Raw genomic sequence first — 15,065 nt, forward strand, 5'->3', positions numbered from 1 at the left:
GGCAGAAATGTCTCACGGGGGCTTTTCTTCTCCGCAGGCCAAACTCAAGGAGATCAGCCTGTCCACGGTGCGGTTCATGGAGGAGCTCGGGGAGGACCGCTTCGGGAAGGTCTACAAAGGCCACCTGTTCGGCCCGGCGCCGGGCGAGCAGACCCAGGCCGTCGCCATCAAGACGCTGAAGGACAAGGCGGAGGGGCCGCTGCGGGAGGAGTTCCGGCACGAGGCCCTGCTGCGGGCGCGGCTGCAGCACCCCAACATCGTCTGCCTGCTGGGCGTGGTGACCAAGGACCAGCCCCTCAGCATGGTCTTCAGCTACTGCCCCCACGGCGACCTGCACGAGTTCCTGGTCATGCGCTCGCCGCACTCGGACATGGGCAGCACGGACGACGACCGCACGGTCAAGTCCGCCCTGGAGCCGCCCGACTTCGTGCATGTGGTGGCGCAGATCGCGTCCGGCATGGAGTACCTGTCCAGCCACCACGTGGTCCACAAGGACCTGGCCACGCGCAACGTCCTGGTGTACGACAAGCTGACGGTGAAGATCTCGGACCTGGGGCTGTTCCGCGAGGTGTACGCGGCCGATTACTACAAGCTGGCCGGCAGCGCGCCGCTGCCCATCCGCTGGATGTCCCCCGAGGCCGTCGTGTACGGCAAGTTCTCCGTGGACTCGGACATCTGGTCCTACGGCGTGGTCCTGTGGGAGGTGTTCAGCTACGGCCTGCAGCCCTACTGCGGGCACTCCAACCAGGACGTGCTGGAGATGGTGCGCAGCCGGCAGGTGCTGCCCTGCCCCGACGACTGCCCCGCCTGGGTGTACGCCCTGATGATCGAGTGCTGGCACGAGTTCCCCAGCCGGCGGCCCCGCTTCAAGGACATCCACAGCCGGCTCCGCGCCTGGGGCAACCTGTCCACCTACAACAGCTCGGCGCAGACCTCGGGGGCCAGCAACGCCACGCAGACCAGCTCCCTGAGCACCAGCCCCGTCAGTAACGTCAGCAACGCCCGCTACGGGGGCCCCAAGCAGAAGGCCCAGCCCTTCCCGCAGCCCCCGTTCATGCCCATGAAGGGCCAGATCAGACCCATGGTGCCCCCGCCCCAGCTCTACATCCCCGTCAATGGGTACCAACCAGTGCCGGCCTACGGCGCCTACCTGCCCAACTTCTACCCGGTCCAGATCCCGATGCAGATGGCCCCGCAGCAGGTGCCTGCCCAGATGGTCCCCAAGCCCAGCTCCCACCACAGTGGCAGCGGCTCCACCAGCACAGGGTACGTCACCACCGCACCCTCCAACACGTCCGTGGCGGACAGGGCAGCCCTGCTCTCGGAGGGCACCGAGGACGCACAGAATGTCCCAGAAGATGTGGCCCAGAGCCCCGTGCAGGAAGCGGAGGAGGAGGAGGACGGCTCCGTCCCTGAGACCGAGCTGCTGGGAGACAATGACACGCTGCAGATGGACGAGGCTGAGGTCCAGCTCGAGGCCTGAGGCTGGCCGGGCCGTGGGGCACTTGGGGGGAGACGAGCCGCCTGGAGGAGTGAGCCCTGGGCACCGGTGGGCTGTGAACATGTCACTGTGCGAAGCCTTCCTCTGTCGTCCTCTCGTGCACAGAGCTGCGCTGTGGCCACCTGTTTGGTTGGAGGGTCTTTTAGCCAATGGTACCTGGCCAGGCAAGGTTGGCAGGCCCAGCAGGACGCATGGGGACCCCCAGGGCCACCTGCATTTCCCCGAGGTAGATCAGCGGTGAGCACTGCCTGTGCTCTGAAGGTGGCATCTTACCCCCACGTTGCAGATGGATTGAATACTTCCAGACTTGGGGGGAAACAGGCCTGCAGAAGGCAGCAAAGTGGGACCGCGGGCTTTGCAAGTCCCAGCGACTGGCCTGTTGGATGAGGATGGAGAAGGATGCTTTTCTCTCTACTGCCCCCTGCGGGCGGCAGTCTGCCTTCAGCCACCAAAGATGAGCAGGAACAGGACATGCCTCCTGCCTCCTGTCAGGGTCCGATGAGAAGGGGCTTCTGAGACGAGAGCTCCGTCTTACAACACAATGTGCCTTAGAAGAAACCCACACGACTTTGTCTTTTTGTGAAATGTTTTGAATTACCCTGCATGTGTATTTTGCCCACTTTCCTGGAATTCAAGGGAAAGTTTTCTGTTGTTTTTTTTTTTTTCGGGGGGGGGTTGGAATGTTAGAAAGGCAGCAATATTGTACAGAGCACAGTATTGTTATTTTTTTTTTTTTTGAAGAATCATGTACAGACCTTAAATGTAATTTATACGGTTTTTTGTATGCCATTTTCATTGAAGTATTTTGAGCTGAAAATAATGACTTCGTAATTTAACTGTTTACGGTCCCCACTTTGGGAGGCCACCTGATTGCTCTTTGGTTTGCTTGTGTTTGTATCACACGTAAGCGAGGTCCGTTCACTTCAGAGCTCCTGTGGGAGAAGGCCCACGGGCACACCGCCGCCGACACGCGGGACAGAGTCCGCGTGCAACTCCCACACCTGGTGTGTCCAGTAAAGCGAAACAGAACGTTTGGCCGGCTCTCTGCAGGTTGTGAGGCTGCCGGGCGGCGGGAGGAGCTAATGGAGACGCAGAACGGTGACGATTGGAGGCTTGCGGGGCTGTCCGGGACCAGCCACTCCATTTGAATGTGGATGTACGTTGGCAGGCACAGGATGGGAACGAGTGGTATTGCTTTTCGCGGTGAGGTCTGCGGGAGGCGGGGTGCCGGTCGGGGATCAGCTGCAGCTGATGTGAAGATGGTCTTTGGTGTTAAAGCTCTGCTCCTCCTGAGGCCCCAACCCCTGCCATTTACAGGCCTGGAGCCTGGCACTCCCCAGGGCCCTGGGGCAGGGCTAGGTGGTCAGACGGTGAGGGAGATTGGGCCTCCTTCACCCCTGCCCAGAGCTGCCTGTGTCCCCTGGGCAGTCAGCCGTGTGGCCAGCTAAGTCCAGGTATCCTTGGGCCAGAGAGCACCAGGACCAGGGTCACCTGGAGGGTCAGTAGCCGCGGGGCTTCCGGTCAGGGGAGGGGCACAGCCACAACCTAGGCCAGCTTGGGCCCCTGCTCACCCCAGGGCTGGCCTCTTTCCCCCAGCATGGCCTGGGAGCTTCTCCGTGTTCACTGGTGGTGGGGCCATAGCCCCGGGCCACCAAGGAACGGCTTCACTTCCGTAGACAGTGGGCTCTTCAGCCAGCATTGGGTCGTCCCACAGGGCTTGTTACAGAACCAGCACTGCCCTCCCCGCTCGCAGGCAGGTCCGGCTGGGGCCGAGAACTGCATCTCCAGCAAGTGCCCAGAGGGTGCCGGTGCCGGAAGCCCCTGAGCACAAAGCCACTGGATCCTGCCTCCTGGGCCTCCCCGGCTGCCCAGCACGTCGGATCATCCTGAGTTTCCCACGCTTCTGTGCCTTGGCATCGCTGAGGGATAGAGCTGCACACGCCAACAAAGGAGCATCTGAGTGTGCACCTGAAGATCAGGAGGGACTCTGCTCGGTGGAAGGAACTAACGTGAACAGGATAAAGACCGGGGGCCCCTCGGAGCCCCTCTCCCCGCAAGCGTGGTCCAGGTTGCGTATTAAAAGGACTCAGGGTTACATAGAGTTACTTCCCATTTCCACTGATCTGAAAGAGGAACTTCATTCTGTCGCTAATTTGGTACCCCTGGTGCTTTCACTGTTCCGTTGAGACCTAAGAGGGAGGATTGGGAAATAGCTCTTCGGCTGTTCCCCCAGCAGACAGTCAGGGAGGCGGCGGCGCATCACTCAGCCCCCCAGACGTGAACGTGCCGCTCCCGGCCACTGACAGCGCCACAGAGCGAGCAGCGGAGATCCTGCAGAAAGACACTTGGAAGGGTTTTTTGTTTTTGTTTTTTTTGGTTTTTTTTTTGGCAGAGGGAGGGAGGTTTTGACTTAGGGGATTTGGTTGGAGGGGGAGGCTAAAAATAACCTTTGTTTGTTACCACTCCTAATTGTAAAAGCTTGAGGCAGCTTTTGGAAGTTACATGGAGATTTTAGAGTTCATGCAATTGAACAAAAATGACTTAATTGGGATGTTTCAGAACAACCGATGCTAGACCTAAGCTGCATGATTCAGGTAAATAGCACCAGAGCAGTCCACCCAGCCGCATGCCCGTCCCTGTTCAAACCCACAAGAGGGAGAGTCCCACGGCTGGCGCGTAAACTCACTCGAGGGCGATTTTAATCAAGCCGTGTGAAGCCATAGACACCTTTTGCAGTCCTTTTTTTTGTTTGTTTTGATAAAATACTTGTTGAAACAGTCTGTCGGAGCAACAGCTAACTTCTCTGTGCTGATTTTAGGGTGTTTTCAGTAAACGTTACAGTATGTAACAGCTTCCCACTAAGTCACAATGAGCCTCTCGGGTCTCTCCACGGGCAAAGGCGTGTTTAAAAGCGCTCATTGTGGATGAATTACACCTTGCAATTCAGCGTTGATAGCTGTTTTCGGACAGTTTGTGAGTTCCTTACGGGAACATTTAAAATCTTTTTTGAGATGAGGGATTTTAAGAAGGGGGATGTGTCAAAGTAAACTTAAAACTTCAGAGGACCATGTCGAAGCCTGGCCACTGCCAGTCACGGTGGCCTTCCCAAGGTCAGACCTGTTCCCACCTCACCCAGTTTTCTCCATCAATCCTCGCAGTAGTGGAGACTGTCAGTTAGTTACCGAGTCCAAGCTCACACCACTCACCCCACGACAGGCCAATAAATTGAGAGACGAGTTCTTGGGGGCAAGGAACAGCAGCTTTATTCGGAAGGCCAGCAGGCCAAGAAGATGGTGGACTGGTGTCCCAAAAAACCGTCTGAGTTGTAACTCAGGCTTCTTCTACACTGAAAGAAGAAGGAGGAGAGATGAAACATTTCCTGTTTCCCCGTCAGCCGTCAGCTGTAGGAGATGTGCTAATTTCTTCCTTCCTGTGGTCCGTCACGGGTGGGCGTGACCAGGATGTTTCCTGTGAGCTAAACAAAGGTATTTTCGCTGAACGCTCCTTACCGAGAGAGGCAGATTTCCCAGAAGTGGGCCATTACGTATGATTTCAGGCTCTAGGTAACATTTGTTTAATGATTAACATAGCAAAAGCAATAGAACACAAAGGTTAAAGTAAAGGAAACAGATCCAGGGTGGGGTCAGATTTGTTCTTCCCCATCACATGTGTTTCTCAGGCTGGGTACTTGGTGAGTGCTCAGTAACCAGCTCTTGGAACAAGAGTAATGCTCAGCTGAGGTGGAGGAGGCCCGGACCTAGGCTTCCTGACACTGGCAACGAGACCGAGACCGCGAACTTGACTGTCAGGTGCTCACCCTTAAGATGATAACGCTTTTACAGCCCTGCATTTCTTTTTCAGGTTTATTTCATTCATTTAGTTACTGAATAGCTAATACATTCCTGTAGTGCAGAGTCACAGTGGGAAGTCCCTCTCCTGCCCCCAGCTACCCCTCTTCCAAGTAATGACCACTCGTGGCTTGTGCAGCCTCGGTTTTTAATGCATATATACGTAAACATACCCGTATGTTCTTATATTTACCCCAGTTTTTGAACAGAAGGAGTAAACTCTACAAATTCTTTTCTGCTTTACTTTGTTCATATAATCGTGTATCTTGGGGATCTTTGCTTGTCAGTGGATGGGGGCTTGTTTGCTGGAGTGTTTCCTAGCGGTGGCCCTGCGAATGAGTGAGGGCAGGAGTTACAAGGTGGCAGATGTCACCACAGTGTCCCCCATGGGACCTCGAGTACCGTTTGGGAGGAGGGGACAGATGGAGACTGACCAACATGCTTGGCTCAGCTCTTCATGCGTGTCTTTTTTTAAAGACAGAGCAAGTTAAACATTTTTAACTCGTTAGTATTGCTTTTTTTTCCCACGAATTTGTCCTGTTTATTCTCTTTCCCAGTCTGACATGCTGAGGTTTTAGTGAAAAGTGTTGCCCAGACACGGAGCCGTAGACTCAAAACCATCCTTTGTGTGTTGAAAGGCCTGGGAGGCACATGCACGCACCCAGGGGAGCGATGGGGGCAAGTGACCACGTCTTTGGAATTGCAGAAGGCAACTGCTACGGCCCCGTCCACTGCCCCAGGGTGGCAACTTCCACACACACACCCCCCTGCCCAGGACGGTAACAGCAGCCACCTACCCTAGAGCCCAAGGCCGCCTGGACCTGCCCGTGAACGTGGGTAGGGAAAGGCACAGTTCATCTTCACTAACCTCTAACTGAAGTGTAGCATTTCCTCTTACTATAAATGTAGGGAGAACACCCAAAGACGTGTTCTGTGCCCTCACGGCTGCTCGCCGGTAAAAATCGGTAATTTTCACATCACGTTGCAGCTGTGGCTGATGCCACACATAATGCTCCAAGATGACACCCACCAAAATCTGCAAAATCTCGCTGCCGAGTTATTAGAGAAGTACACGCATCACAATTTGGGCGTCTTTTAAAAGATACTTTGATTTAATTGCAATATAGATGTTTTCCTTGTAATTTGAAGGTTTTATTTTCTGTGTTGAAACCCTACATTCCAAGAAGGGACCAGGGAGTCTGTCCATCTGTGGGAAGATGAGTAGCCGTCTTTCTGGCTTCTCTGAGATCACCTACCGTGGGCCCAGCGCCCTGCTCCTCCCAGGAGGCGGTCCTTTTCCTCGTGCGGGGAGGGCGAGGAAGGGATGCTGCCTGCAGACTCGGCCCCACAGCGGTGCCCTTGGTTGCACTCACTCACCGCCGCCCCCTTTCCCACCCGCATCGCGGCTCCTCTGTCTGCCTTGGTCCAGGTGAGATGGAGTGGCGGGTGAAGGATGCCGCGGAACCACCTACCTCCCTATTTTCTTCTGTTTCCAAAGTGCACATCAAGAAGACACGCCCACACAGAGAAGCAGAAGCAATGTCTCCCTAGCCCAGTAGAAGTGCAAACTGAGTCTAGGTTTTCTTCCAGAGAAAGTATCAATATTGTTGCAATTTCAAGTCTGCAGGTGCTCACAGCCTCCTGCAAGATCACCGATGTTCTCTCTGTGTCCCCGTGTCCCTGGAGGAGGCGGAGGGGACTTGGGTTTCTGGGATCTCCATCTGCTTCACCAGGGAGAACAACACATTTTTCTCTCTTTTTCTTTCAGGCACATATTCTTCAAGTTTTAATTATTATCCAACAAGGGTAAATTTCTAGTTACTTAAAATAGCTTTGTGAGGTCGGATTTCCTTAGCATAAGATAAACGTCACATTTCTTCCCTACAAAATACAGTTTACCACATTCCATTTAGGAGGGACAGTGATCTGGCAAGAGCTGTGTTGATTTTGTAGGTCTTATTAATATGCATCGTCATCGCACAGGCTGTATTCTCTTAATAAATTTTACTAACTTGATTATACCTCGGGGGCGTGTTTTGCTAAAATAACCTAGCATGAAAACCTGTCATGTGCAAGAAAACTCGCATGCTTATTAGAAAAGCTGTGCTTTAAAAAAAATTCTTTTTGAGGGGTAATTAGGTTTTTAAATTTTACTTATTAATTTTTTTAGAGAAGGTACTGAGAATTGAACCCAGGACCTCGTGGATGTTAAGCATGCGCCCTACCACTTGAGCTGTACCCTTCCCCAGCAGTGCTGTGCTTTTACGAGACTGCAGTTAACACAGTTACATAGAAGAGCACTGATGGATTTAACTGCGTGTGAAACGCTCTGTTCCAAATGCAAACATGCAATATTATCGATGGGCCACAGAAATCATAACGAGATACTCTCCAAACTGATCCCAGGCGAGGTCATTAGGTTAACGTGTCGACAAATGCCTGCTGTGCGCCTGTCACAGGGATCACGCAGAGAACCAGGCGGATGGCCCAGCAGCAAAGCACATCCTTCTGATGTCTGCGATGCTCAGTTCTCCAAAGGAACCGCAGCAAGGGGAGGGGACGTTCCTCCGCAGGGGTGGGTGGTTTAAGTGATCCCCTCCTTACTCGCCAAATGTGCCTTTAAAAAATACGGTGACCGAGGATCATCTAAAAAGGTTTGTCTTCAAAGTTTCTTTCCTTGTAGCTGGCGATGGCTTTTTCACCCTCTGTAACTGAAAACAAAAGCATGCAGGCGTAGCAACATAGGCGGTCCGCTTATGCAAAAGAGAATGACAGAAAAAGAGCAATCCACTCTCACTACTGAAAAACTGCATCGCTGTAAACAGTGTGGGTTTCCAATGCATGAGGTTAGGATCGCAGGATCGTGGAGAGTGGGAGAAAGAACCTGGTTAGTGAGTCATTTGATTTTTATGGGGACAAGAAGCCCATGTTCCCCGCACGTGACTAACAGCGCAGGGATGTTCTGTCCTTCCAGCAAAGTCATCAGCCCCGCAAGGGCAGCTGAGCTGGAAGCCGTTTCCAGCCTGGGGATGCCCTCAGCCTCTCAGTCCTTGGGCCCCGAAACAGGAGTGATGCAACTCTGACAATTGCCACTAGAGGTCGCTAGAAAATGATTCCAATTAATAAATCCATTGAGATCCTTATAAAGCTCTCTTTCCCTAAACATAATATTAGTTCACAGTCAGAAAAAAAGGGCAGGACAGCTGTTTGGCGCACCAATTTGGGGGGTGGGGCATAAATCTAAATCTAAATCAGTGGAGAAAAGTGTGTCCCAGGGGCTCTCAGCCCTACCTGCAAAGGCGGGAGATCACAGGAGGCGAAGTCCCGGGGCAGGGACTTATTCCCTGCCGCGTCCCCGGCTAGCGTAGGCGGGGGCTGGGTGACTTCTAGGCTTTCCTGGGCACGGTCTTTAGATCTGGAGCCAGGAAAGAATCGCTGGAGGCAGTGGAGTGAAGATGCGGCCATCCCCCCCCCCCCCCCCCCCCCCCCCGCATGCCCAGCACGGCCCTCACGGTGTTGCAAGACTTCTCTTCCCATCGAGTGTCAGGACAGACCGTGGTGAGGACCCATGAGCATTTCTCTCATTTCTAACCTTTGCTAAGAAGTCTCTTAAGGACGTGTTCCTGCAAACAAGGGGAGGAAATCAAGAGAAAAGGCCATGGGGGATCGAGGAAAGCAACAAGAAGTCCTGAAATTCCTTTCCCAGATTTCCTAATTCAAAGTAGCTGCCATCTTCCTCCCTTCCCCCTCCCCCTCCCCGTCTGCTTTGAGTCTCCAAGATAGAACATACCACATACACGCATGCGCACAGACACCCACTCACGCACGTGCATGTGCATCTCCGTTCACCGCTGGGAATGAAGTTCTTTGTTCAGGGACTGATTTCCTTTCTAAAAATCTTCAGGGCAAATGTCTAGTGAGATGGCCCACCTCTAGACTTTTTTAGTGCTAAGCAATTTCTAAAGGCACTTACCACGTTGCAGCGAACAGTCTCCGGCACAAAGCTGTGACGGCTCGATCTGTGCGCCCTCCGCCTTTTTCGCTGAGTCCACGTTTACTGGCCGCTGCAGTCTGGTCTGTCCGGATACCCCGCTGCTTTCCTCTGCCGCATATACGGATGGTCTTTTCACAGTATCTATGCCTGTGGATGGAACCGGGGAGAGGGGAACAAAGTTTCACGTTTCACCAGAAACCCCTCCCCTTCGTGGCTTGAAGCCCTGCGGAGTAATGACGCTGTCACTCCCAAGGCTCTGAGGTCTTGTCCCTGAAGCATGAATTCAAATGCATGTGCCTTGTTAAAACAAACCTAGGACAAACTCCGTGAAAGTACTGAGATTTTTCAAGGTGATCTCCCCAAGGGAAAAAAAACCCTCTATTTTCTTCTTCATTTTGATTAAAAAGCAGGATGCTAGGATTGATATGAGATGGCGCAGGGTGCAGGGCACATGCTGGCATTCCTTCAGGAGTTAACTCCTCAGTGACTTATGTCCCAGAAAGGCAGGTGGTCATCCAAACACAGCCTGGAGTGTCACCGGTGCTGCTGGGGCAGAGATCCTCGGCCTACTCAGCCCCACCCCCAGGAAGGGGAAGAGATTTGCCTGAGGTCGAAAAGGTTCGTTAAGAACACAAAGGAAAAGAAGACCAGGGTGACTGAAGGTTGCAGACAGTGGCATTTAAGGGCAAGAGAACTCAGAGATAATGAGGAGGCTTCCGTGAAAAAGTCAGGGAAGCCATGGATATTTACACACCAAGCATGGCCAATAAAGACACAAAGTGACAGCAGCCATTGCAGGGGCACTCAGTCCATCCTTTAGCGACTGAAGTGCCAGCTTCCCACACCCCCGTTTCCACGTTTTAGGGAACAATTGTTGGCTGTCTCCCCAGCACCCATTCCCCACCTCTCCTTCCCACTACCCCTGAGTTTCAGTTTGGAATCCATGTGGTAGAGACACTGGCTCCCCCCTTGGCCTCAGGAGTCACGGTGGAATCAGCTCAGGGACAGGCTTAAACTACACCAGCCAGCTTGGGGGCTTGCCAGAAATGCTGGGACACCCTCCCTCACCGCCTCTCCACTGAGTACGCTCAGCAAAAACATGGAGCCCCGGGAGCTGCTGGCCAGAATTTTGAGATCACAATAAAAGCCATTTTAGTTTGAATCGGCAGCGTTAAGACAGAGCTGAAAGACCCAAAGAAGGAGATTCTTGGTGGCATTATTGACGCAGGAAAACGGATGTGGGGCACGAGGAGAGCCATGTCCCAGGTCTCGGTGGAGCCCCTGGGACGTGCCCTGCCAAGTGTGGGTCCTTGGCATCAGGCAGGAAGGAATTAAAGTGTGAGCCACCCTTAAGTCAAGGTAGATTTATTTAGATGCACACTGCATAGAGTGTACGGCAAGAGAAAGGCAAGGAAAGAGGTGTGGGAGTTGGGTGCTCAGGTTAAAGTAAAAGTAGGTGCACACCCCATCAACAGTGCGGGCCGTCTCCAAAGGGGAGGGAGCGGAAAGGGCCACTAGGCGTGGTGTTGCCATATTTTATGGGCTCAGTAGCTTTGCACGCCTACAGGTGGGACCATTCCAACTGCCCTGGGAAAGGGCTGGGATTCCCAGGAGTTGGGCCCCCACCCATTCTTTGGCCTTTTGCGGTTAGCCTGGGCGCTATCATGGCGCCTGCGGGCATGTTATTCATCACGCTGTTACAATGAGCATATAATGAAGCTCAAGGTCTACTAGGAGTCAAGCTTCTTAATCCTCAAGGCCAGCTGGGAATGGAATCTTCCACCATTTCGGTGAATCTTCCACCATTTTGGTGTTAAAATGCTGTCATTCCTTGAGTGGCTGTGCCCTGTCCCCTTCCCTCCTGTCTCACTCTCACTTCCAGCTCACGGCTGCACCCCAGCTTCCAGCGAGGGCCTGACACATGGCATGCTTGACACATAGGTGTTAAATGAGTAGGCAAATGAACAAATACGTCATCATATTGCTCTTACTGTCACCTCATTGCCTGTCTCAGGCTCCGCGGTAAGCGTCTTATCTACGGCATCTCCCTGAATCATTAAAACAGCCCTGCCCAGTAAGGGGGACCCTTCTCACTTCACCAAGTGGGGCAGCTGAGGTTCTGAGTTTAGTGATGGCCCGAGATCGGACAGAGACTGGGCGGCGGTGCTGGGGGAGGACCTTCTGTACTGAAAACATATTTAAATACACACACAAATCTATATAACTCTATCTATCATCTGTGTATCTATATATCTAAATTTTTAGTAAAAAGACTGAAATTCTCTTTTGTCGACACTGATCGCTTCCCTCCACGGGGGCTTCAGGTTTTGACGCTTAGCCCGACCTGGGGTCCCCTTTGCCTTTCCCGCGGCTCCGGCCACCTGCACCTACCCCCGTGGCCTGTAGATGGCGCTTGAGTTCCTGTCAACTGCCACGCTCTCCGCGGCTCCTTAGCGGTGTCTGTATTCACCCCTGGCATCCTTGGCTCTTCGGGGAGCTTGATTTCCCACAGTTCATGCAGATGGGTGGTCCCATTATGGCCGATTCCTCGTCTGTGAATTATTTAGTGTGATGACAGGGGCTTGCGCTGGCTTATTTTCTAACAGCGATTGAGAAACCTCGGTGCCAACCACTAGGAGGGAAGAAGGAAAAGCTGAAAGGCTTCTTACAAATCTGCCGTTTTCCCGCCGAGAGAAGGGAACCGGGGGTGGGGTTTCGCACGTGCGGAGCGCTTGCGCGGGGACTTACGCGGCGTTCCGCGCCTCGTTAATCGCAGGACGCCCTTAGGAGGGAGGTACTGTTACCACGCCTCTCACAAAGGAGAGGAAACAGATTCGGAGAGTAGAAAGAGAAAGGGGAGGACTGGGGGCGGACTTAACACTGGAAGCTGCTCCCCCCGGAGCCCTAGCCTGCCCCTGCCCCCCCGTGTAAGCCCTGGAAGGGTGGAAGGGGGCGAAGACCTCGTCGGAGGACGTTCGCTGTTACTTACTTCCTTTGTATGGTCGCCAGGAGTGAACAACCCAGCAGCCGAGCGGAGCTCACAGCTCGCTTTGGACGGTGCAGTCTGAGGAGCCGTGTGGCCCCATGGCCCTGACGGCCACCCCTTTGGCCAGGTCTCCTCCTGCTGTGGGAGGAAGAGGGTGGGGAGTAGAGGGGGACACCCGGGAGCTGGGGGCTGGTGTTTTGGGGGGACCATGTGGTGAGTTAGATGGGCGTGAGGGGGCGGTGAGGGAGGGTGTCCCAGACATTCCTGCCCTTGTACATAATTTCTATGTCATTTTAAAGAACGAACCCTAGAGAATACTGGATGAATTGGGATCCAACTTAAGCCGACAGGATTTGAAGTGTAGATTTCTGTAGTTTGCACCAAGGCCAGACTAAACAGCTCTGAACTACGCCGCTCCCATGGCGAGGGGCTAGTGGGAGGAAAAGCCATAGACGGACCTTCCCTACAAAGTTAAAGAGGGAGCAGGGGCCCTTCCTAATTCACCCACCAACTCAGGAAGCTGTTTTGGCCGCAGGGAAGGCCACAGCCGGCCGCGCCCTCGTGCGGCCTCCGGAACCGCATCAGTCAGCTCTAGGACATTTACAGGCCTGCCAGGACATGGAGCCTCTTCTGCATTAAACCCGCGTGCTTGCCAGAGCGAACAGAAGCCATCGTAAGATGATGAGACGAACACTGCGCATTGAACGACACTAATTTTGGTTGTAGTAAAACCACAGGTGGTTGTCTGCGTTGGGGCAGAAGACCTGTGTGATTAACTTGTTAGGTGTGAAGCGAAAGGCCTCTGACCATGAAGGCTTCACCAAGTATCTGGGCCTGAGTTACGTACAAACCAGAAACAGACTCGCAGACGTAGAAAACAAAATATGGTTACCAAAGGGGAAAGGGGGGAGGGGAGAGGGGTAAATTAGGAGTTTGGGATTAACAGATACACACTACTGTAGATAAAATAAATAAACAACAAGGTCCTGCTGTACAGCACAGGGAGCTATATTCAATATCTTGTAATAACCTCTAACGGAAAGGAATCTGAAAAAGAATATACGTATGTGTATGTATAACAGAATCACTTTGCTGTACCCCTGAAACTAACACAACATTTGTAAATTAACGATGCTTAAAAAAAATAAAAAATATCTGGGTCTGATATGTTGCCCAAAGATTTTTAATCACTGTCACATGAGGCCGTGGTTAGTCACTAAACTTAGTTACTAAGGAGTCCAAGTGATAGTGTTGAGTTAGCTTCACACCCATCGTCAGCGGACTTAACCCAGAACACTTTTAAAGCCTTCAGCTCCGACCACTGATGGACTTCTGACCACGTCTTTTCCAGAGCTGCGGCTTTGCACTCCTCCCTCAGGGAAACGACCCAGATGGTTCTGTCTCAGTAATGCTTGATGGGGTACCAACAGCCACCCCTTTATCTACCACGCTGAGAGGGAAAGTAAAGACGGCGTTATCCACGTTTAGCTCATATTTAGCAAGGGTCCTATCGATATGGATGGATTAAAATCCGATACAAGCTTAATAATGTGGCCCAAGGGCTAAACAGACCTCATTTCCTTCTGTTCCTTTGCCTCAAGAGATCTTCCCTACATGCTTATTAGGGTATCAGAGGAAATACCTTCTTAAAGCTCATGAGTGGGGCAGTGGAAATGCAGTGAATACTTAAAAGCCTTTCTTCCATCGCTTTTCTGGGAGCATACAGAGACCTATAGAGAGAGCCCTACTTTATTACACGTCAAATATTTTTTATGTGTATCTATTTTATTATTTGTTTTTATTTGGGGGAGGAGGAGGTAGTGAGGTTTATTTACGTATTTACTTTTAGAGGAGGTGCTGGGGATTGAACCCAGGACCCCGCGCCTGCTAAGCATGTGCTCTGCCACTTGAGCTACACCCTCCCCCAGTAAAGGTATATTTAATAATGAGCCAGGTGACTGTGCTAGATAATAAGGATGCAGTGGCCACACAGGGACTATGTTTTCTGGAGCTCAGCCTCGCAGGGGGACAGGCCATCAGTGTGCACAGGGTGGGGGAAAGTTAGTGACAGAGGGAGCTTTGAGGGGCCTGGGGGACAAAAAGAGACAAGTTATCTCGCATGAGAACTGGGCTCCTCAAAGTAGCAGGACAGGGCGGGAGAGCCTGCAGGCAAAGCCTCCCAGCTGTGGGGGAAGGGGATGAGCGTGGCCGCGGCGCAGCAGCCAAGAAGGCACGTCTGGAGGAGGCGGCAGAGAGACGTCGAAGCGGGAGAGTCAGGGCCGGACGTGGGCTGTGACCCGCAGCCGTGGGGAGAGTCACTGAGGCTCGCTGCCCTGGTCACACCCACGCGGAAGGAGCCCGGAGGCCTTCCTGAAGATGTCCTCCAGGGGACCACTGCCACTCCCCTGGTCTGCCTGATCTCTTGCTTTACACTTTGTTCTTTGACTCTAACTTAAAGGCACAGAAGAAAAGGTTTGCTGCATCCTCCCGAAGGTGGCGGGCGTGATTCCATCTGTCCGTCAGCTGAGGCCAGAGCGTCCCAGCGGCCGGCTTAGGTGACAGGCATCTACTTCTCTCAGCTCTGGGGGCTGGAAGCCTGAGATCAAGGTGCCGGCAGGGCCAGCTGCTCTGGAGGCCTCTCTCCGTGGCTTGCAGACGGCCGCCTCCTCCCCGTCTTCACATGGCCTTCCCTCTGTGCCCGTTTGGGTCCTAATTTCCTCTTCTTACAGGGGCACC

General features: G+C 53.1%; 1 protein-coding gene and 1 long non-coding RNA gene across 5 annotated transcripts in view; one reads left to right on the plus strand and one right to left on the minus strand.

Moving 5' to 3' along the window:
• Positions 1-2,337, plus strand: part of ROR2 (receptor tyrosine kinase like orphan receptor 2) — a 212,987-nt gene extending 210,650 nt beyond the window's left edge. For 3 of the 4 annotated variants that reach the window (XM_032471033.1, XM_032471034.1, XM_032471035.1), the window contains exon 9: positions 38-2,337. In XM_032471033.1, coding sequence (XP_032326924.1) covers positions 38-1,483 — 1,446 coding nt within the window. In that variant the 3' untranslated portion in view covers positions 1,484-2,337. The remainder of the gene's footprint in view (positions 1-37) is intronic. The other variant, XR_004316424.1, reaches the window with a different exon arrangement.
• Positions 2,338-7,128: 4,791 nt separating this feature from the next.
• LOC116660790 lies at positions 7,129-12,418 on the minus strand. Its single transcript, XR_004316425.1, has 6 exons — positions 12,333-12,418; positions 11,735-11,975; positions 9,323-9,490; positions 8,942-8,972; positions 8,641-8,764; positions 7,129-8,060 (listed from the first exon to the last, which is right to left on the minus strand). It is a non-coding gene; the product is annotated as an uncharacterized LOC116660790 (long non-coding RNA).
• Between the last annotated feature and the right edge of the window lie 2,647 nt (positions 12,419-15,065).

This window comes from Camelus ferus, chromosome 31, assembly GCF_009834535.1.
Source record: "Camelus ferus isolate YT-003-E chromosome 31, BCGSAC_Cfer_1.0, whole genome shotgun sequence".
NCBI classification, from domain to species: Eukaryota; Metazoa; Chordata; class Mammalia; order Artiodactyla; family Camelidae; genus Camelus; species Camelus ferus.